The sequence below is a fragment of the Peromyscus leucopus genome, chromosome 22, assembly GCF_004664715.2.
Source record: "Peromyscus leucopus breed LL Stock chromosome 22, UCI_PerLeu_2.1, whole genome shotgun sequence".
Classification (NCBI taxonomy): Eukaryota; Metazoa; Chordata; class Mammalia; order Rodentia; family Cricetidae; genus Peromyscus; species Peromyscus leucopus.
Genome location: NC_051081.1, coordinates 7,740,174 through 7,762,633, shown reverse-complemented (window position 1 = coordinate 7,762,633; position 22,460 = coordinate 7,740,174). Strand labels below are relative to the sequence as shown.

General features: G+C 45.9%; 1 protein-coding gene across 2 annotated transcripts; it reads right to left on the bottom strand.

Moving 5' to 3' along the window:
- Positions 1-7,218: 7,218 nt before the first annotated feature.
- Positions 7,219-18,895, bottom strand: LOC114680860 (cytochrome P450 4F6-like). 2 transcript variants are annotated; one of them, XM_028854024.2, is made up of 11 exons: positions 18,722-18,895; positions 16,287-16,340; positions 16,070-16,197; positions 14,810-14,931; positions 12,682-12,952; positions 12,280-12,346; positions 11,952-12,081; positions 9,227-9,360; positions 9,079-9,143; positions 8,834-8,916; positions 8,188-8,465 (listed from the first exon to the last, which is right to left on the bottom strand). In XM_028854024.2, exons 1-11 carry the CDS (start codon positions 18,834-18,836, stop codon positions 8,288-8,290), a joined length of 1,347 nt encoding a protein of 448 aa, XP_028709857.1. In that variant the 5' UTR covers positions 18,837-18,895; the 3' UTR covers positions 8,188-8,287. The 2 variants fall into 2 exon arrangements, with proteins under 2 accessions (XP_028709858.1, XP_028709857.1); XM_028854025.2 differs by lacking the exons at positions 8,834-8,916; positions 18,722-18,895 and having other exon boundaries at positions 7,219-8,465; positions 16,287-17,409.
- Between the last annotated feature and the right edge of the window lie 3,565 nt (positions 18,896-22,460).

Genomic DNA, 22,460 nt, shown 5'->3' with positions numbered 1-22,460 from the left:
AGGGAGAAAGGCAGACAGGCAGACAGGCAGACAGGCAGACAGGCAGACAGACAGGCAGACAGGCAGACAGGCAGACAGGCAGACAGGCAGACAGGCAGACAGGCAGACAGGCCAAGGGAAGGGAGTTTTGTGATTGGGACACGCCATTGTTTGTATTCTGACAGCAATGATACCTAGACAAGGCATGAAAATCATTCTATCCAGTGCTCAGCACACACTCATGCATCGGGCTTCTTTGTATATTGCTTATGGGTTAAGAATGGTTTTTAAATTGCAAAAAAGTTGGAGTAAGAGAAGGGAGTAAGGAGAGCATGAACTGGAAGACTGGAACACCTGCAAGTCTGAAATATTTGCTATATTCCACTTTAAGAAAAAATATGACAGTGGTGGAGCACGCCTTTAATCCCATCACTCAGAGGCAGAGGCAGGAAGATCTCTATGAATTTGAGGCCAGCCTGGTCTACAGAGTGAGATCCAGGACAGCCCGGGCTACACAGAGAAACCCTGTCTCAAGAAAGAGGAGGAGGAGGAGGAGGAGGAGGAGGAGGAGGAGGAGGAGGAGGAGAAAGGAAAGGAGGAAGGAAGGAAGGGAATGGGGGACTGAAGAGATGGCTCAGTGCTCTTCCAGCCGTCCAGGATTCAATTCCCAGCACCCACATTAAAGTTATAGACAGTTGTCTATAACTATATGGGATCCAATTCCCTCTTCTAGTATATAGACATATATGCAGATAAAATGTACATCAAATAAATAAGTAAATCACTTTTAAAAATGAGTTCCAACTCCTTCTATGTATAACAATAAACAGTAAGTAATTTTTTTCAACAATCATTATTGAATATACACTATGAAAGCGAATCAGGTAAAAGTTGAACAAAATATATGTGGTGTATCTGTGATGAAAACTTCAAGTCACTGATGAAAGAAATTCAAGACAACCCAAATGCAGAGTCATACAATGTTCATGGATAGGACGGCTCAATAATGGTAAGATGGTGATTCTCCTCAAACTGATCCTTTAATTACTGAAAACTCAAAATCACAGCAGGACTCTTTGTATGAGTAAAAACACTGATTGTGAAATTTATATGAAAACACAAAGGGCATAGGAGATCCACAAATTATTTAAAAATGAAAATACAGTTGCAGGATTCCCATTATCCATTCAAGACATACTATAAAACTATGGAAATCATCAGAGTATAGTGACCAAAAATTACACAATTATCAGTTGCTGAAATAGCTCACCCCAGTGTCTACCAAAATACCTACTATGTCCTCTCCCTTGCAGACAAGGGTTGCACTCAGAACATTCCCCAGGGAGTCAAACCCAAAGGCCACCTACCACCTCTATTTTTCCCAAAGTCCAAGACCTATGGATGACGAGTAATGCTCCCCCATCGTGGGTTTTTTGTTTTTGTTTTTGTTTTTTATGATGTATGCAGTGTTCTGCCTGCAGGCCAGAAGAGGGCACCAGATCTCATTACAGATGGTTGTGAGCCACCATGTGGTTGCTGGGAATTGAACTCAGGACCTCTGGAAGAGCAGCTGGTCCGGCCTGTGGTTTTTTGTTGTTGTTGTTGTTGTTGTTGTTGTTGTTGTTGTTGTTGTTGTTTGGGGTGAGATAAGGTTTCTTTACACAGTCCTGTCCAGGAACTCACTATATAGATGAGGCCGGCCTTGACCTAAAAATGATCCATGTACCTCTGCTTCATAAGTACTGGGATTATAGGTGCGTGACACCATGAGCATCCTTTCTTCTCATGTTCTGATGTGAGTGTCTATGGACTAGAAACTATGGAATCAAGGGTAATTATCACCTTGAGCATCTTAAAGTGAAGACACTATTGGAAGTGGATTGTGCCCATTTAAAATTTCACTTAAGGCTCTAGGACCTAGGCCCTGGGACACAACCAGTCCCCGGGAACCCACACCCATCTCTACCCCAGTTGCTGGCCAGCAGGGAAGACTCCTGTGGGCAGGCTCCCCCACCAAAAACACCCATTGGACCCAGCAATCTACAAGACCCATGCCCTACCCCAATACCCATTTCCCTGTGGCACCAGTGGCTTCCTGAGACACAGAATCTGCCAGCTCTCATTGGACCAAGAGAGGCTTCTTGAGACACAGAATCCACCAGCTCTGACTGGACCAAGAGCCCTGATGAGAACAAGAGTGGCTCCCTGAGCCACAAAATTAGCTGGCTTGGATTGGACCAAGAGCAGCTCCCTGAGACACAGAATCCACCAGCTCCAATTAGACCGAGAGCTAACATTGGACCCAGAGTGGCCCCATGAGACATAGACACAGCAAGCACAGATTGGACCAATAGCAGCTCACTCAGACACAGGCACCTCTTGCACCTATTGGAGGAAGAGATGGGTAGATGCCGGTGCAAAAATACATACAACAGAATAAAGAGCAATATGGCATCACCAGAACCTAGCCCTTCTACAACAGCAATACCTGAATATCACAATATTGAAGAAGCAGAAGAAAGTGACCTTAAAAATAACTTCATGAAGATGCTAGAGGCCTTTAAAGAGGAAATTTAATTGGCTTTTTAAATCACCATAGACGGAGTGAACAAGACATTCCAAGACAAAACCAGATTTAAACAATACCTATCCACAAATCCAGCCCTACAGAAAGCACTAGAAGGAAAAATTCCAACCTAAGGAAGTCAGACACACCCACGAAAACACAGGCAATAGACAACCCCACAGCAGTAAATCTCAAAGAAGGGAAATACACACACACAACCACCAAAAGACAACAGAAATGAACACTCACCGGTCATTAATATCCCTTAATATCAATGGACTCAATGAACTCAATTTACCTATTAAAAAACACATGAGCTATGAACCAATAGCTGAGGAGCCCCCAACTGGATCAGGCCCTCTGGATAAGTGAGACAGTTGATTAGCTTGAACTGTTTGGGAGGCATCCAGGCAGTGGGACCTGGACCTGTCCTTGGTGCATGAGCTGGCTGTTTGGAGCCTGGGGCTTATGCAGGGACACTTTGCTCAGCCTGGGAGGAGGGGATTAGACCTGCCTGGACTGAGTCTACCAGGTTGAGCTGAATCCCCAGGGGAGTCTTTGCCCTGGAGGAGATGGGAATGGGGGGTGGGCTTGGGGGAAGGTGGGGGGCTGCGGAAGGGGGGAGAACAGGGGAATCTGTGGCTGATATGTAAAATTAAATTAAATTGTAAAATTTAAAAAAAAATAAAAAAAAGACACAGGCTAACAGAATGGATACAAAGTCAGGATCTATCCTTCTGCTACATTCATGAAACACATCTCATTGTCAAAGACAGACACTACCTCAGAGTAAAGGGCTAAGAAAAGACTTTCCAATCAAATGGACCTAAGAAACAAGCTGGTGTAGCTATTCTAATATCTAACAAAATAGACTTCAAACTAAAATCAATCAAAAGAGATCGGGAAGGACATTATATACTCATCACATGAAAGATCCACCAAAATGAAGTTTCAATTCTGAACATTTATGCCCCAAATACAAGGGCACCCACACATGTAAAAGAAGCATTACTAAAGCTTAAATCATACATCAAACCCCACACATTAATAGGGGAATACTTCAACACCCCACTCACATCATGGGACAGATCTGCCAGATTGAAACTTAACAGAGAAATGAGGGACCTAACAGATGTTATGACTCAAATGAACTTAATAGATATCTACAGGACATTCCACCCTAACAAAAAAGAATATACCTTCTCAGCACCCCATGGAACCTTCTCTAAAATTGACCACATACTCAGTCACAAAGCAAATCTCAACAGATACAAAAAAATTGGAATAACCTCCTGTATTCTATTGGACCACCATGGTTTAAAGTTAGATTTCAACAACAACAAAAATTACAGAAAGCCTACAATCCCATGGAAACTGAATAATGCTCAACTAAATTACTAATGGGTCATGGAAAAAAGAAAGAAAGAAATTAAAGACTTCCTAGAATTCAATGAAAACGAATGTACTACATACCCAAACTCATGGGACACTATGCAAGCAATGCTAAGAGGAAAATTCATAGCACTAAATGCCCACATAAAGAAGTTGGAGAAATCTCACACTAGTGACTTAACAGCACACCTAAAAGCTCTAGAACAAAAAGAAGCAAAGTCACTGAGGAGGAACAGACACCAGGAAATGATCAAATTGAGAGCTGAAATCAATAAAATAGAAACAAAGAGAACAATACAAAGAATCAATGAAACAAAGAGTTAGTTCTTTGAGAAAACCAACAAGACAGACAAGCCCTTATCCAAACTAACCAAAAGGCAGAGAGAGAGCATCCAAATCAACAAAATCAGAAATGAAAAGGGAGACATAACAACAGACAACGAGGAAATCGGGAGAATCATCAGGTCATACTTCAAACACCTGTACTACACAACATTGGAAAATCTAAAAGAAATAGACCATTTTCTAGATAGGTATCACATACCAAAGTTAAATCAAGACCAGATAAACAATTTAAATAGACCAATAACCCCCAAGGAAATAGAAACAGTCATTAAAAGTCTCCCAACCAAAAAAAAGCCCAGGACCAGATGGTTTCAATGCAGAATTCTACCAGATTTTCAAAGAAGAGCTAATACCAATACTCTTCAAATTGTTCCACACAATAGAAACAGAAGGAATGTTACCAAACTCCTTCTATGAGGCTACAGTTTCTCTAATTTCCAAACCACACAAAGATGCAACAAAGAAAGAGAATTACAGACCAATCCCCCTCATGAGCATTGATGCAAAAATGCTCAATAAAATATTGGCAAACCAAATCCAAGAACACATCAAAAAAATTATCCACCATGACCAAGTAGGCTTCATCCCAGAGACAAAAGGATGGTTCAACATGCAAAAAGCTGTCAATGTAATACACCATATAAACAAACTGAAAGAAAAAAAAACACATGATCATTTCATTAGATGCTGAAAAGGCAATGTGTAGAAGACTGCAAATAGATGCATATTTATCACCATGCACAAAACTCAAGTCCAAGTGGATCAAAGACCTCAATATAAAGCCAGTTACACTGAATTGATGGAAGAGAAAGTAGGAAGTAGTCTTGAACACATTGACACAGGAGACTACTTTCTAAATAAATAAATACTTTCTAAATCAGCAGCTCAGGCACTCAGAGGAACAATTAATAAATGGAACTTCCTGAAACTGAGAAGCTTCTGTAAAGCAAAGGACACAGTAAGACAAAATGACAGCTTACAGGATGGGAAAAGATCTTCACCAAACCCACATCTGACAGAGGGCTGATCTCCAAAATATATAAAGAACTCAAGAAACAATTCAATTAAAAAATGGGCTACAGAGCTAAACAGAATTCTCAAAGGAAGAATCTCAAATGGCCGAAAGACATTTAAGAAATTGCTCAACATCCTTAGTCATCAGGGAAATGCAAATCAAAATGATTCTGAGATACCACCTTACACCCGTCAGAATGGCTAAGATAAACACTAAAGACAGCTTATGTTGGAGAGGATGTGGAGCAAGGGAAACACTTCTACACTATTGATGGGAATGCAAACTAGTACAGCCACTCTGGAAATCAGTATGGCGGTGTCTCAGAAAACTAGGAATTAATCTTCCTCAAGACCCAGCTATATCACTCTTGGGCACATACCCAAGGAATGCTCAATCTTACCACAAGGACACATGTTCAACTATGTTCATAGCAGCATTATTTGTAATAGCCAGAACCTAGAAACAAGCTAGATGCCCATCAACTGAAGAATGGATAAAGAAAATGTGGTGCATATACACAATGGAGTACTACTTGGCCGAGAAAAACAATGACATCATGAAATTTGCAGGCAAATGGATGGAACTAGAAAATATCATCCTGAGTGAGGTAACCCAGACTCAGAAGGACAAACATGGTATGTACTCACTTATAAGTGGATACTAGATGTAAAGCAAAGGATAACCAGACTACAACCCACAACTCCAGAGAATCCAGCTAATAAGGTGGATCATCCTGGGAAGGGGAAATAGATGAGATCTCCATGAGTAAACTGGGAGTGAAGGTTGGGCAATGGAGAGTAGGGGATAATGGATGAGAACATAAGGGAACAGGATGGTCAAGCTGGAACAGGGATGGAGTAGGAAAGAAATGAAAGAGATACCATGATAGAGGAAGACATCATGGGGATAGGGAGAAACCAAGTGCTAGGGAATCCCCAAGGATGACCCCAGCTTGGACTACTAGCAATACTGGAGAGGGTGCCTGAACTGAACTGGCTTACTACCCCAGGAACCAGATCGGTGAATACCCTAACTGTCATCACAGAGCTTTTCTCCAGTGACTGATGGAAGCTGATGCAGAGATCCAAAGCCAAGCACCAGGCAGAGCTCCAGGAGTCCGACTGGAGAGACAGAAGAGAGTTTCTATGAGCAAGTGCATCAGCATCATGGTGGGGAAACCTGCAAAGATGACCAAACCAAATTGATGGGAACTCATGAAAGTTGGTTCACTGGCTGTGGAGCCTGCATGGGACTGGACTACACCCTCTGTATGGTGAGAAAGTTGTGTAACCCGATTTGCGTGAGGGTCCCCTGGCAGTAGGATCAGAATTCATCCGTGGTGCATGAGGGGGCTTTTTGGAGCCCACTACCTATAATGGGAGGGGCTCGGACTTGCTTCTGCTGGATGTGCCTCCCCATGGGAGGCCTTGCCTTGTTATGGGGAGGAGTGGAGGTGTGGGTTGGGAGGGGAGGCTGCGGGGGGATGAGAGGAGGGAAGAGGAGGATCTTTCATTGGTGTGTAAAATAAATTTAATTTTTTTCTTAATAAAAAAATAAAATAAAATTTCACTTAAGGGGCTGGGGAGATGGCTCAATGAATAATGTGCTTGCCTTTTAAGCAGGAAGTCCTGGGCTCAATCCTTAGAACCATCATAAAATTGGGTGTAAAGTAGTATGCAAGTGTACTCTGATCGCTGGGAAGGCAAGGGCAAGAAGATTCCTAGAGTTCACTGGCCAATGAGGTGAGCCTAAATGGTGGCTCCCGGCCAATGAGAGACCTTGTCTCAAAGGATGTGGACGGAATTCCTAAACATCAACACCTGAGCGTCCTCTGGTCTACACACACACACACACACACACACACACACACACACACACACACCACTAAAAAATAAATAAATAAATAAATAAAATAACAGAATCAGCAAGGTGTGTAGCTCAATGGTAGAAAACTTGTGTAACACATACAAGGCCTGGTCTTCAACAAGAGTATTGCCCAAACCACAAAGACAGTCTATAAACAAGAACAGAACACTAGAGATTTAAGGGGGGGGGGTGCACATTATTTCTCTAAAGTCATTTCTCACTTTTAAGTTTTGAGACCAGGTCTCACAATGCTAGCCTCAAACTTTCTATAGAGTCCAGGCTAGCTTCCAACTCCAACAGTTTTTAATGACTTTCTGGTAGAATGGAAGAAACCAAATCCTGGAAGAGATAGAAAAAGGAGTTTGTGTGTGCAGGGCACACAGAGACATGGCCATGAGGAGGCCAGGGGTTTATGTCGGGTGTCTTTGTTCATTACTATCCACCTTATTTCCTGAGACAGAATCTCTCACTGAACCAGGAGCTCTCTGATTGAGCAAGGCTGGCTGACTAGTGAGCCCCAAGAGGAGTAAGGGGGAACCCAGAAGAACAACACCACACAGGGAGCCTGCTAGAGTGATTTCACTTTAAATTTAAGTTGCCTTAGTGGCCTTGGACATCACAAGCTTTGAACATCACTTAACATCATTCTCAAGGGTTCCCAGGCTTCTCTCCTGAGAAACTGTCCTTCATTTCTATAAATATCCCTTCGGATGTAACAAGCCAGGCACAGTGACCCACTCTTCTAATTACAGCACTGAGGATAATGAGGCCAGCCTGGTCTGTGCTGTGGGCTCCAAGCTACTAAAAGCTATGTAGTGAGACCCTATCTCAAAAACGAAAGAAAAAAGAAAACTGTCGAGTATGCTTAGGTGACAGATCCTAAGCTGCAGGTAAACATCTGTGGTTCCCCATCTCCAAAAGAATAAGTCCATGCTTGAGCTTGGGTGCGACTCCCATCAGCCTACATGTCCTGTGGATGACCCAGGAGGAAACCAGCCCCACCTCGTCTCATCCAGGCCGCCGGTGGTTCTCTGCTGTCCTGCATCGCCCCCTACTGGCTCTCGGTGAGGCTCCCCTTATTCGGGATCGTCTGAGAAGGGTGGGTGGGGCAGTTCCAGGCCCAGTCACTGAGCGCCTATGCTCAGCGGCTCCACCCGCAGCCACAGCCCGCCCTCTGCGCGCAGGATCAGCTCCGGCTTCCGGCGCGGCTCCTTGTCGTCGGGCAGGACGCGGAAGCGCAGCAGGGTGAGCGACAGCGCCACCTTCATCTCGTTCATGGCGAAAGTCTGTCCTATGCAGTTCCTGCGGGAGGGAGAGGTGGGAACTCTGTGTCCGGACCCAGCCAGGCCCCAAGGTTTGAACTTGGCCAGGTCTCTGTCGCTCCCGGGCAGCCTGAGGGGCAGAAGGGGCACTGACGCTCCTGGGACCCCGAGTCTTGCATCCGCATTCCCGAAGCTGTCTCAGAGTCAGCCAGCGCCCAAAACGGACCAGGGCGAATCTCTGAGCACAGAGCTTCACCACCCTTCACCTTCCAATCCCGGCTCTCTAGACCTTTGCACATACTCTGAGCAGAGGGTGGGAAGGAGACCCAGAACCTAACCACCCCAATTCCCCTTTCCCCGCTGTCAGGCCCAGATCATTCTCTATCACCCTAAGCCCTCTGGCCTCACCTGGGCCCGGCAGAGAAGGGAATAAAAGCCAGAGGTGACCTCTTCTGAGGGTTTTCTGGATCAAAGCGGAAGGGGTCATAGACCTGTGGGCCAAGCAAGACTAAGCTGATGGGTCGTGTCTCTCTGCACACCCAGCCAGCCCCAGAAAAGATGGATATGGGGACAGGAGAATGACAGCCTCTGGGTTTCAGGTAGTACCGTGCCCCTCTCCCAGGTCCCAGATTGGGGGTTGGGCGGGGTCGCACCTCAGGGTTTGGCCAGACTGAAGGGTTGTGATGAACCCCAAAGATGCTGATGATACAGTCGTTCCCTTTGGACAAGAAGGGACAGTCAAGAGGAAGTCAGCGCTGTCACTGGGGACCACCAGGAGCCACCTCCCCATTCAGTCCACACCTTTCGGGATGACCCGGCCATCTGGGAGCACAACGTCCTGGGTGCAGCAGCGGGAGATCACCGTGACCGGAGGATGCAGCCGCAGACTCTCCTTGATGCACATGGTCAGGAAGGGCAGCTGGGCCAGGTCGTCCCTGAGGAACCACCACACAGTTATCCAGGGAGTAAAACAACGCCCTGGCCTGCTAGATGGCTTGGCCTTAGAGGGCTGGCACCCACGCTTGACGACCTGAATTCAATTCCCAGACCACACAAGATTATAAGACAGAACCAACTCTCAAGAGTTCTCTTTTAACCTGGACACATGCACCGTGGACTGCATGTACACACACACACACACACACACAGAAACAGTACTGACCAGTCTCCCTGCTGCTTGTTGAAATTCTTACTGCCCCCCCTTTGATTGTTAGTCCTATAACAAAATTCACTTAGATGAATCAAAATTACTTGTTCATTTTACAATTTTTATTTTTATTTGTGTGTGCATGTATTGTGTAGGCCAGAAGTCACCTTTGGGAATCTTCCTCTCTCCCTCTACGTCTTCTGTTTTGCGATAGTGTCTCCCTGAATGTAAGAATGTTTAGAGTAGACTGGCTGGCCAGCGCAGTCCAATCTCCTGCTCCCTGAGCTGCAGTGCTGGGGTAACCTTTTACGTGGATTCTGGGGATTCAAACTGAAGTCCTTACACTAGCAGCAAGAACATTACCCACTGAGCCATCTCCCCTGCACTGTCTTACAGATTCTACTTTGTTTTCCAGACAAGGTGTCATCGTGTAGCCTTGGATACCCTAGAACTCCCTGTAGACCAGGCTGGCCTCAAACTTAGAGATCCACCTGCCTCTGCCTCCCAAGTGTTGGACTTAAAAGACTTGTGCCACCATACCTGGCTATATGTTGTTTTGTTTTGTTTTGTTTTGCTTTGTTTTGTTTTGTTTTGTTTTGTTTTGTTTTGTTTTGTTTTGTTTCTAAACAAGGTCTCCATATAGCCCATGCTGGCCTTGAACTCCCTATAAAGCTGAGGATGGTTTTGAACTGATCCTTCTGCCTCTGCCTCATGAGTGCCGAGAGAAGAGGAGTGAGCTACCGCCCTTAACTCTGAATCAAAGATTAAACCATTAGAAAATCAAAAGAAAAAATATATATATATATATTTTTTTTTTTTGGTTTTTTCAAGACAGGGTTTCTCTGTGTAGCTTTGCGCCTTTCCTGGAGCTCACTTGGTAGCCCAGGCTGGCCTCGAACTCACAAAAGATCCGCCTGCCTCTGCCTCCCAAGTGCTGGGATTAAAGGCGTGCGCCACCACGCCCGGCTGCTTAATATTTTTAGAAACATTTCTAATAAAAACATACTTATCAAAAGATATCTTTACCAAAAAAAAGAATATTGTTAAATGCTTTCATATATTTATATGAAAGACCTTTAAAAAATTAAATGGCAGCAAGATTCAGAAGGTGGAGGCAGGAGGATGAAGACCAGCTTAGTCTATCCATTGAGTTGTAAGCCAGCCTTAGCTTTAGGAGACTCCGTCCCAACAAGGTTAAGAGTTCTCACTGCGATTCTAGAGGAGCTGATCTCACTTGCTAGCGCCCACACAGGACAGCTCACAACCACCTGGTACTCCAGCTCCAGGGGGTTTACACCGTTTGGCTCTCGAGGGCACCCACACTCATGTGTACATACCCACAACCAAACATAAATAAAAATAAATCTTTTTAAAAGTGAGTAAGTAGAAATAAGTGTTTGCCTGTGCTGACTAGAAAATGGAGTTCTCCATGATATCTGAAAAACTGGACCTCTAACATTCCTTACCACATCTAGCATTTCCAAGATCTGTCACTTCTTTAAGGTGAGATTAATGTTAACTACGGCTGGGATAGTATGTGGAGTGCCACTAACCAAGTGCAATTCTGAACCCACTCACCAATTCTCCACCTGCCCCGCCCATTACCAGACTGATTCAGGAGGACAAAAAAACCTACAAAGCATACGAGACACTTTTCGTGACAGAACACCAGGAATTCTTAAAACTCCAAAAGCTTGAACTTAAACACCAGAAGGAAATGTCAGTATATTATTCACAAAATTGAAGAATCTGTATGTCATAAGATACCATGAACCACAATAGTATTCAAAGGAGTCATTCAGGGATGTCTACAATCCTCTGTCTGTCTGTCTGTCTATTATCATGATATGTGTGTGAGTGAATGTAAGCGTGTGTGTGTGTGTGTGTGTGTGTGTGTGTGTGTGTGTGTGCAATTTCATGCAAATCAACAAACAAAGGACACATAATCCAAGAGGAAAGTGGAGGATATGATCCAGGAACCCTCGGGGGTCATACAGTAGAGATTTAAGAAGTGACGGCCAAGCTGGTCAGGTGATTCCAAGAGGCAGACACAGGAGAAGAGAATGGTGAGCTCCAGACCAGCCTGAACTATATAACTAGACCAAAAAAGTCAAAGGTAAAGCCAAGGAGGTGGCTCTTCGGGTAACGATACTTGCTGCTGATCCTGACGACCTGAGTTCAGCCCCTAGAACCCACAGTAGAAGGAGAGGCCAGTTTCTGAAAGTTGTCCTCCGACCTCCACATGCGTACTTGGCACATGCACACCCCCGACAGAGACAGTCACACACAAATAAATAAGTCAATGTAATTTTACAAATCAAAAACAGCAACTACCATTCTGGATCTCAGCTATGTTCATGGCACTGAACCTATGCTCACCATTCAATCTCCTCAGGCTCTCGGTCCCTCAGCAGCTCCCGCACCTCCTGCCGGCAGCGCTCCTGGTATTCCGGGTGTCTCGCCAGGTTGTACAGGATCCAGGAGAGTGCACTGGCTGTGGTGTCATGGCCTGAGGGACAGACAGGAAGGACTGGGTGTCTGGGCTGTTTTAGCACCTCAGAGTAAACAGTACTTGGGCATCCATGTCCCAAGGAAAGATGAAGAAAGGATGGATGGATGGAATGGAGGGGTCTGGTGGCTCCCCACGATATCTAATTGGGATTGATAGACTCTTATCATCATTGTAGCCCTAAACAGGGGCCCTCACCTCCAAACATGAAGGTGTCAGCCTCTGCCCGGATGTCCTCATCTGACAGCTCCTTTCCATGTTCATCCTGAAGACAAAACAGAACCCTCAACTCATTCCATGTCTAAGAATTCCTGATGCTGACCTAAGACAAGTTCTGATCCCATTGTGCACACAGAATGCCTTCTCTAACCTTTCCAGAGCCTGTCCCTGCAGTTTCCTCCTTAATTTCCTGCTGTTGTTTGTCCTTCCACACAGCATTCAATGGAGTCACTTCTAAAACGTCTCTGTGTCCTGTCCTTAGTTATTGTAAACACCATCTATTGCTTCCCAAATGCCCTCTTGATCAAGTCCAACTTCCATCTAACACTTAATGTCAAGGTTCTTGGTTAAATTCTCAGTTGAGATCCCACAAAAGCCCACCTTGGCCAGCAGGAGCACATCGATGAAGTCTAAAGTCTTAGACCTCGTCTTGGCCTTGAGGAAGTCATCAACACCCTGGCTAGCAAGGTTACTACGCCTCTCCTGAATGACAGCATCTGTGAAGTTGTGCACCATGTCACAGGCCTTGCGGAAGCGCCTCCCATCAGGAGTGAGGTAGTACAGGAAGTCCATGTACAGGATAACCCGATGGTGCCGTTTCACTATGAGGGAGCTGAGCTCCAAAATGGCAGCAATGTATTCACTCGGAGACCTGCAGGGCAGGGGCAGGCCAGAGACGGGAAGCAGCATAACACACATGAAACCCCAGAGAAACTTCAGCCAGAGTCTCAGGACCAAGATCTATCCAGAAAAGGGCTGCTGCCTACCCCGTATGAGTAGCCTGGCACCCCAGGATTCGAAGGTAGATGTGGTTGTCCCCATCTTTTTTTCACTCAGCGTCTGCTCTGTTTTTCCTTTCCTGATTTCCTGCAAGTCTGTCCTGTTTTCTGTATCAAGTTCATGTCCTCCTCTTCAGGTCCCTTGCGTCTACCTGACAGTCCTCTACTGGGTCAGTTGTCCAATCTCAGCTGTGACTATGACTCCCAACTGCTTAAATACCTTCCATGACTCCTTGGAAAACCCAGAATGGAGTTCATGCCCTTCTTTCTGGGTATACAACATCCTTAAGATCTGCCCACTAGATAGACATGATGGCTTCTGACTGCAATCCCAACATCCGGGAGATGGAGGCAGGAGGATCATGAGTTCAAGGCCAGCCTGAAGTACCTACTCAATTCCAAGCTAGCCTAAACAACATAATAAGATACCATTAAGAAAGAAAAGGAAGGAAGAAATGAAGGGAAGGAGGGAGAAAAGAGGAAGGTTTGAAGGGAAGTGTGTCCCAGAGGCTCGTGTACTGAAACACTTGGTGCCCAGTTGATGGCACTTTCAGGGTGAGAGGCTTGTTGGAGGAGCGGACCTGGAGAACTTGTAGCCTAGTCCCACCTCCAGTGTGTGCTCTTTGCTTCCTGGGTGCAGCTGAAACCTGATCAGGCAGTTTCCTGCTTCGGCAGCCAGCTACCCTGCCTTCCTTGCCATTATGGACTTCCATTTTAGAACTGTAATCCAAAATACCCTGTTCCTTCTAGACCATCACAGTATTTTATAACAGCAGCAGGAAGGTAAGTAATACAGAAAGGCAAGGGGGAGCACTGTGAAGTCTGTGTCTGAGAGAAAAAGAGAAGCAGGGAGCACTTTCAACTCCCTGTGATTGGGTTGGTTTTTGTTCTGTTTTGTTTTTTGGAGTCTCTTTTCGGGGGAGTAGTTCAGAGACAGGATCTCGCTGTGTAACCCTGGCTGTCCTGGAACTCTCTTTGTAGACTCCCTGTGATTACTAACCTTGATGTTCAGCTTGATTAGATTAAGAAGTGCTTAGATTAAATCGCTTATTTTCAGTGTCTCGGACATGTGTCTTGTATGTACATTTCCGTGTAGTTGCACTGGATTGCAGATATCAGTCACCCTGGTTTTGCTTTGATGGGGAGCTAGGGATCGGAACTCAAGTCTTTGGCCTTGCATGGCAAGCACGTTACTGACCAAATCACATCCCTAGCCCTCATAAAGCACATCTCTGTGTTCGTCTATGAGGATGTTTCCCAGAGCATTGGCTGAGGGGTAAAAGCCCACGCTGATGTGGACAGTCTCATCCCACAGGCTGGAGGCCAAGAAGGAAGAACAGGAAACAGAAGAGGAAGCTTGCTGGAACAGACCATCTCTCCCACTTCACTTCTTGTCCTTCTTAATGCAAGAAGCTCCATGATGCCTTCCCACCAACCACGATGAACTGACACCTTTGAAACCAGGAGCCAACACCAGCCTTTCCTTCTTCAGTTGTTTCTCAGATAGTGACAAGAGACCCTCTTTGCCTGTTTGATTTACTACTTAGCCACACCTTGCCTTTATCCCAACAATCCTACCTCCCTGAAAGGACAGCACCCACTCTCTCTCTCTTCACTGTCTTTCAATGCCTCCAGGGAGTCCCCTCTGCTCCCTCCAGCCAGTCCTCCCTCTCCAGCCTCCTCCTTTGGTCCATGGTTCCTCACGCTCCCAGGCAAAGACAGTGACTCACTCCTGACAGTTGCTGTCGAAGCTGAAGACACATTTCTGCAGATTGTCCAACGTCATGAGGCTGATGTGCTCGAACATGTCCAGACGGGCGCTGCCCTTGGTGGTCAGGCGCCGCCACTTGGCCTGGCCAGAGAAGGAAGCAGAAGAAGGCATTGGCTCCTGAGCTCCTCCTCAACTCCAAGCACTGGGGTTCACACACACACACACACACACACACACACACACACACACACACACACACAGCACACTTGGTCCATAAGCCTTGGTGGGAGAAGAGAAGACGCAAGGCTGGAGTCAGGAACCTTGCGTTCAAGTCTAACATCTGTGTTCCTTTGGTCAGAGCATTTCCCTCTCCTGGTTCAATTAATTTGACCTCATCTGTTGTCCCACAAACCATACTTCAATGCCTGCTCCCCTCACACTTATTGCTGATGAACTTGGATGGGCTCCCTGACCTCTGTGGCCCCCAGTTTCATAACGTAACTGTCATAGTCGCCTTTTCTTCAGGGTGGTGTGAAAATGACAACAGGCAACATAGATTATGGAATTGACATAGCATTTATGATGTGGATATTACTCTGTATGCTGTGAATGTGTTGCTCTGTTTGGTTAATAAATAAAATGCTGATTGGCCAATAGCCAGGCAGGAAGTACAGGCAGAACAAGCAGAGAAGAGAATTGTGGGAACAGGAAGGCTGAGTCAGGAGTCGCCAGCAGACACAGAGGAAGCAAGACGTGAAGGCAGAACTGAAAAAAGGTACCAAACCACATGGCTAAACATAAATAAGAATTGTGGGTTAGTTTAAATGTAAGAGCTAGTCAGTGGTAGGCCTGAGCTAATGGCCGAGCAGTTTTAATTAATATGAGCTTCTGAGTGATTACTTTATAAGCGGCTGCAAGGTCTGTGGGGCTGGGTAGTACCAGAAAAAACATCAGTTACATTATAGTAGGTACTCAATAAATGTCAGCTGGTATGTGAGTACAGAAATTACGCCATACAGGGATGAAGAGATGGATCAGAAGTTAGGAGCGCTTGTTGTTCTTACAGAGGACCCGGGTGTAATTCTCAGTACCTATACCGTGACTCACAACATCTATAACTCCACTTACAGAAGTGCCAGTGCCCTCTTCTGGACTTTACAAGCACTAGGAATGCATAGTCATACATGCAGGCAAAACACCCATACACATAAAACACGTATATATTTAAAATATTTAATCTTAAAGAAAGTATTCCATACAAACATGTACACACACTCACGTGCATGATGTTCACGCTCTTGTTAAAAATCTTCACATAGGGCTTCAGGATGTCAAAGTGGAAGGCAGGCGTCAGCAGATGACGATGGTGACTCCATTTCTCACCAGCACTCACCAACAGCCCATCCCCTAGAAGGGCAGCCATGGCAGTGAGCAAGGGTGGCACCTTTCTCCGGGCCCACAAGGGTGTCTCCTGACCCTGACCTTGAGGTACTCACCCAGCCATGGCTTCAGGAAGCCATAGAAAATCATTTCCTTAGGGGCCACCGCAGCTGCCGTGAAGGACCATCAGGGGCCGTGGAGAAGTGAAAGTTGAATTTGGGGAGCGGATGGGGACTCTCAGCCCCAGGGCTGTGCACTCCCCCTCCAAGACAAGAGGGGACAGGGACAAAGGAAGCAGGGAGGAGGAAGGAGGTGAGACAAGGCTAGACCAGGCTGCAGCAGCAGGAAGAGCCAACTTGAGCCTGACGCCTTCATGTGGCTGCTACATAGTCCACCACATCCTCCATATCTGAACCCAGTACAACACCTTTATAAATGTCTTTATGGAGGCAGGGACACACTGTCTATTTCAGCTCTCTGACATGTCCTGACACACCCTGCCCCTTAGACAGGGGCACTGTTATGAACATATATGATCTTCCCTGAGATGATACAGTATGGTCCTGCACTAGAACACAACAGTCTGACATGATCTAATGGTGCCCATCAGATAACCCCAGGTAGAATTTAAATGTGCCCCATTCATGCTCCAGATGTGTCCTACACATGCCCCGGGGTTCCCAAGTATCCTCTTATACACCATGCTAAGCACTGAGTCTTTAAAGTTAAGGGTTCCCCTGCCCTCCAAGACTGCAGGATGCTGCCCCCTCCAGCCATCAAGCAGCTCCAGGGCCAGCCAGACACAGCTGGGTCCATACAGATCTTCTCCTCCCTCCCAAGTCACTTTGCAGTTTAAGGCCCCTTTCATCGGAATTGGCTGAAGCAGCCCAGAATCTGGGTGGGATCCTGGTGTGCTATATTCCTCTTTCTGCACCAGTTTCCCGAACTCTAAACCTTTCTGCTCTGTTCAGCTCTCGTCTGCTTCGTCTACTTCAGAACTCTGCTAGAAGGGATGCCATAGCCTCCATTCCTGGCAACAACCTCTCAAGAAGTGTCCTGATAAACAGATCTGATTACGCTAATGACCCCATAAAAATGATGAGTGATTGTAATGATGTTTGGCCATGCTATATTCTGAATCCTATGACAAAATGACCATTAAGTGGATTTGTTTGTTTGTGAAAAAATAAATTTCTAGACCAGTGGGACTCGAACACATAGAGATCTGCCTGCCTCTGCCTCCCTACTGCTGGCCTTAAAGGAGTGCACACCACACCCAGCATATCTCCATATTTTTATTTCATTTCATTACTAGAGATGTTTTATCAAGGATCAAAAAGGTAGGGAAAGATCATACCTTAAGTATGTAAAAGGCCTTCGTCTTCTAGCCTTTTATTTTCATTTTAAGAAAGTGCTATCCGGGCAGTGATGGCACATGCCTTTAATCCCATCACTCGAGAGGCAGAGGCAGGGGGATCTCTGTGAGTTCGAAGCCAGCCTGGGCTATAGAGTGAGATCCAGGACAGGCACCAAAACTACACAGAAAAAAAACCTGTCTCAAAAGAAGGAGGAGGAGGAGGAGGAGGAGGAGGAGGAGGAGAGGAGAGAGAAGAAGAAGAAGAAGAAGAAGAAGAAGAAGAAGAAGAAGAAGAAGAAGAAAAGAAAGAAAGAAAGAAAAGAAAACAAAGTGCCATTTGTTCTCTTCTATTTTGCTTCTTTTTAAGAACACACAAAACAGGCTGGGCAGTGGTGGCGCACGTCTTTAATCCCAGCACTCAGGAGGCAGAGGCAGGCGGATCTCTGTGAGTTCGGAGACAGTCTCATCTACAGAGTGAGTTCCAGTACAGCTAGGGGCTACACAGAGAAACCCTGGATGGGTGGGGGGGATGCACTTTGAATTGATGGAGTGGTTATTTGTCATTTTATGTCTAAAATAGTATGAGGCAATCAAGTCACAGTGGTGGGTGAAGAATCTGTCCTATCACCCAAATGAGACAAAGTTAAGGAGTCCCAGAACTCATCCTGGACCCACAGGGATCTTTTTCAAGGTGTTGAGCTATTAGGGGTCATCTTTTTCCACATGAGAATGCAGTTGTCCCAGAGGAAGATGGAATTAAGAGATAAAGGTCCTGCAACATTGTTGAGACCTGAATCCAGCTGTGCTTGAAGACCACTCTCCCACTCTCCCTGGACTTTTCTGCCAGCAAATTTCTTTAGTTGTTTTGACGTTGTTGTTTGTTTGTTTGTATTTCAGTGCCTAGGCATGCAGCCTAAGGCCCTGTACATTGCAGACTAGTGCCCCACTGCAAAGCTGCACCCCCAGCCAATAGAAGACCACACTGGGTTGAATTTCCATCATTCACTTAACAGACCTCAGTATCTAGAGAAACCCAAAACCTTGTCGAGGGTCAGTCCGGTTAGCAGCAGGGTTGGCTCGCCTTCTGTCTGACATGGCTCCACCCTCCCCTGCCCAGCCTGGCCTGTGCAGAGATGGGAAGGGCTTGGAGAAAAGGAAGGGAACAGACCAGTAATTCGATCCTGGGAGACATACCTGGAGCCTGGAGCACGGGGGCAATGAACTTGGGGTGGATGAGTGTCAGGATGGGGTAGAAAGCCCCAAACCAGCAGAGGTAGACATCATGGAAGTAGTGGCCCATTTCCGTCATCAGCTGCAGGCCTTCCTCGCTGTTCTGGATCTGGGGATGGAGAAGGCTTTTGTTGGAATCTGGCGCTAACTCTGCAATTTGATTAAACCTAAACTTACTGTGGTGGTTTGAGTGAGAAATGCCCCACGTAAGCACAGTTATTGGAACACTTGGTCCCCAGTTGGTGATGCTGTTTGGGGAAGTCATGGAACCTTTAGGAGGCGGAGCCTTGCTGGAGGAAATACATCACCAGGGACAGGCTTTGAGGTTCTTCTTTGATTCCCCTGGACCACTTCCGTCACAGAATGGACAGTGTTTTGTCCATTCCGAAATAGAAACTTACTCTGGTTATGAATTTGCCTTTCCTGCATGTAATGCTTCTGCCAAAACTACCGTCTATTCATTTACAGAATGACTTATGCACCACTGTGGTATGCCACGTAATTTGGTTGCTAATAAAGGAACTCACTTCCCAGCCACAGAAGTGAGGCAGTGGGTTCCTGATCGTGGTCTTACCATGCCCCACCAACCTGAAGCGGATGGCTTGAAGGAAGGGCAGAATGGCCTTTTAAGGGCACAGCTACAGTGAAACAGGTGGAAATAACTTAGATAACTGGACAGGTTTTCCAGAAGGCTCTATCTGCTCTGAATCTGTACATGGCATCGCTTCTCCTCTGACCAGGGTTTATAGTTCAGGAATCAAGCAAGAGGTGGAGATGAGACTGGTGCCATGCCTGATCACCTCTAGGGACCCACCAGCAATTGTTTTTCTTCCTTGTTCACACAATCATATGCTCTGCTGACTTACAAGACTTGCTTCCAGATGGAAGGTTGCTTCTGCCAAGAGATATGATAAATATCCATTGACTCAGAAGCTAATCCTCCCCCTTGACCAATTTGTGTTCCTTATTCCCTTAAATCAACAGGATAAGATATGTGTTATAGTGTTAACAGGGTGACTGATCCAAACCACCAGAGGAAAAGTGGGTGGGCTTCTTATCCACAATAGAAGGAAGAGTGTTGCCTAGACTGCAGGAGATCTTTTAGGGCTTCTCTTGGTGTTACCATGTCCTGCAATTAAGGTCAATGGGAAGCTCCAATAACCCAAACCAGGCAGGATGGTTATAGTTCTTCAAGGAAGATGAAGGTATAGATTACCCCCTCCAGATAGAGCCAAGACCTTATGAGACATTGTTGAGGGTAGAGGAAATATAGAATGGGTAGTAGAGAAAAGCAGCAATGAATACCATCTAAGATCTCATGATTAGTTACAGAAACAAGGATTTCATTATCATGAGTGTTTCTGTCCTGTTTTGTTAAGGATACGTTTATGCACAAATACATAGATATTTATGTTTTCTTTTCTCTCCTAATCCTTTACCATGTAACACAACATTGGTTAAAATAACATCAGTAGTTAGGCATTCCTCATGGGACTTTGCCATCTACTCTGGAGAAATAATAGTATATTCCTTTGTGAGTGTGAAGCTTAGATGATGTTAGGTGGAACTGAGACTTTATTATCTTCATTTGGTAATTAAGCATGACACAGAGATATGGTTAGATGTCAGGCTGACAACAGGTAGGGTTTCAGACCGTTAATCTTCACTGTCAACCAGAACTCACTAAGATGATCCTCTGGGCTAGTCTGTGAGGGATTTCCTGGAAAGATGAACTGAGGGGAAAAGACCCTCCCTGAGAGTGGGCATTGCCTTCTGACAGGTGGCCCAGATTTAAAGTCTGAGGTCAAACCTGCTGCTTGATCTCTGGGCCTTCGCTTCCTGGTGGTAACTGTGTCTCTTCTCCACCAGAACTCAGCTGCTGATGGGAGATCAGAAACTCTCCTGAATCTTCCAGGCCTTTAGCACCAGACCAGAACTGCCAAAGCATCCAGCATCATGGTCTGAGCAGCTACTGGGTCCTCAGCCTCTCCAACATGCAGATAGCCATGACTGGATTCCCCTGCCTCTGCTGGTTATGCACCATTCTAGTCAGGTAAATATATGATGTATATGGGTCTATCATCTGGGGAAACCCTGCCTAATAGGAAGCTCCTGGATGGGAGATGGAGAGGAGGAGGTCCCGAGGAGATAGGAGATGAGAGAAGGCAAACAGTGAAGCAAAGAGGCCTGTGGTGAGAGAGAGCAGCACTTGAATCAATGCCGTTGGAGGTGGTGCCCTCCCGGTGACACTGGGGTGCCAAGGGTGGCTCTGGCAGTAGGAAGCTCTGGAGCAAGAGACACTGGATATGAGAATAAGAAACTCTTCCCAGAAAGTGTAACCATTATGGAAGAGGTCACATAGGGAAGAAGGGGCAGGAGGAGAGGAGAAGGAAGAAGAAGAAGAAGAAGAAGAAGAAGAAGAAGAAGAAGAAGAAGAAGAAGAAGAAGAAGAAGAAGAAGAAGGAGAAGAAGAAGGAGAAGAAGAAGAAGAAGTTGCTGTTGTTGGGATAGTGATGGAACCCTTTCATAGGGAGCACAGGACATTCAGTGTCTTATCTCAACACCACAAAGGAAAACAGAGTGCTCAACTTGAGCACAACTTGGACAGTAGAGTCCTCTGACACACTTTGAGAATGGAGAACTAGATAAGAAAGAACAGAGCCTGAGGAGTTGGACAGGAAAGATCACATCTCTTCTTCTGACATTCAGTGTCCCTCTGGGTGGAGGTATAAGGATCATAGCTCATTCCCACAGAGCAAGAGGCATCTCGGAGAGGTACAGACACTGGCCTGAGGACAACAGAGATGGGCCAGGAAAGGGGCACACCACATGCCTTCCACTACAGGGCCTCAAACCCAACCGTGGAAAATGAGGAGAGCACATGGGGGAACCTGTCCTGGGGGCCTGGAACTACAACACAGAACAGTACTGAACAAACAACAGGATGAGACCTCAGACCATGAGTCCTGATGAGAATGTGACCCAAAGTTAGCTAGGGATAAGAAAGGGGAAAAAAACAAAAGAAGAAGAAGAAGAAGAAGAAGAAGAAGAAGAAGAAGAAGAAGAAGAAGAAGAAGAAGAAGAAGAAGAAGAAGAAGAAGAAGAAGAAGAAGAAAGAAGAAGAAGAAGAAGAAGAAGAAGAAGAAGAAGAAGTTGAGGTGAGCGTTATATTTGGGTTAGGGATAATGGAATTCAGGTGATAGAGAAGAAAAAGTGTAGTGTGTAGGCGACGGAAACGAGACGCATGAGTGTGATGTGATGGAGATGGATTCGATGCCTTTCTGGAATATGTCCAGTCAAGGGCGGGTAGGTCACTGTATTCGTATCAGCAGGTGCAGCAGTCAGTCTGTGGGATTGAAGTCGGTCGTTAGTGTAGACAAGTCTGAGTTTTAGTCTTTAGTCCGGAGGGGAGGTGATAGAGAATAGGAAGAAGAAGAAGAAGAAAGCCCTTCAGGCATCGCTGTCGTGGGCAGACAGGGCAAAGGAGGTGGATCTTCTGGTGTGGATGAGCAGAAGCCTCCCTCACCTCGTCGACAGTTGTGGGCCCAGACTCTCATGACCCCGCCAAGAATTCGCTAAGTAAGCCTTATCCTGATCCTCTGAGAGACACTTTTCATCCTGACACAACACCAGACCCACTCTGCTGCCATACTCACATGCCCAATGGTGACGCCAAAACCAGTGCCCGTGAGAGGGGGTTGAA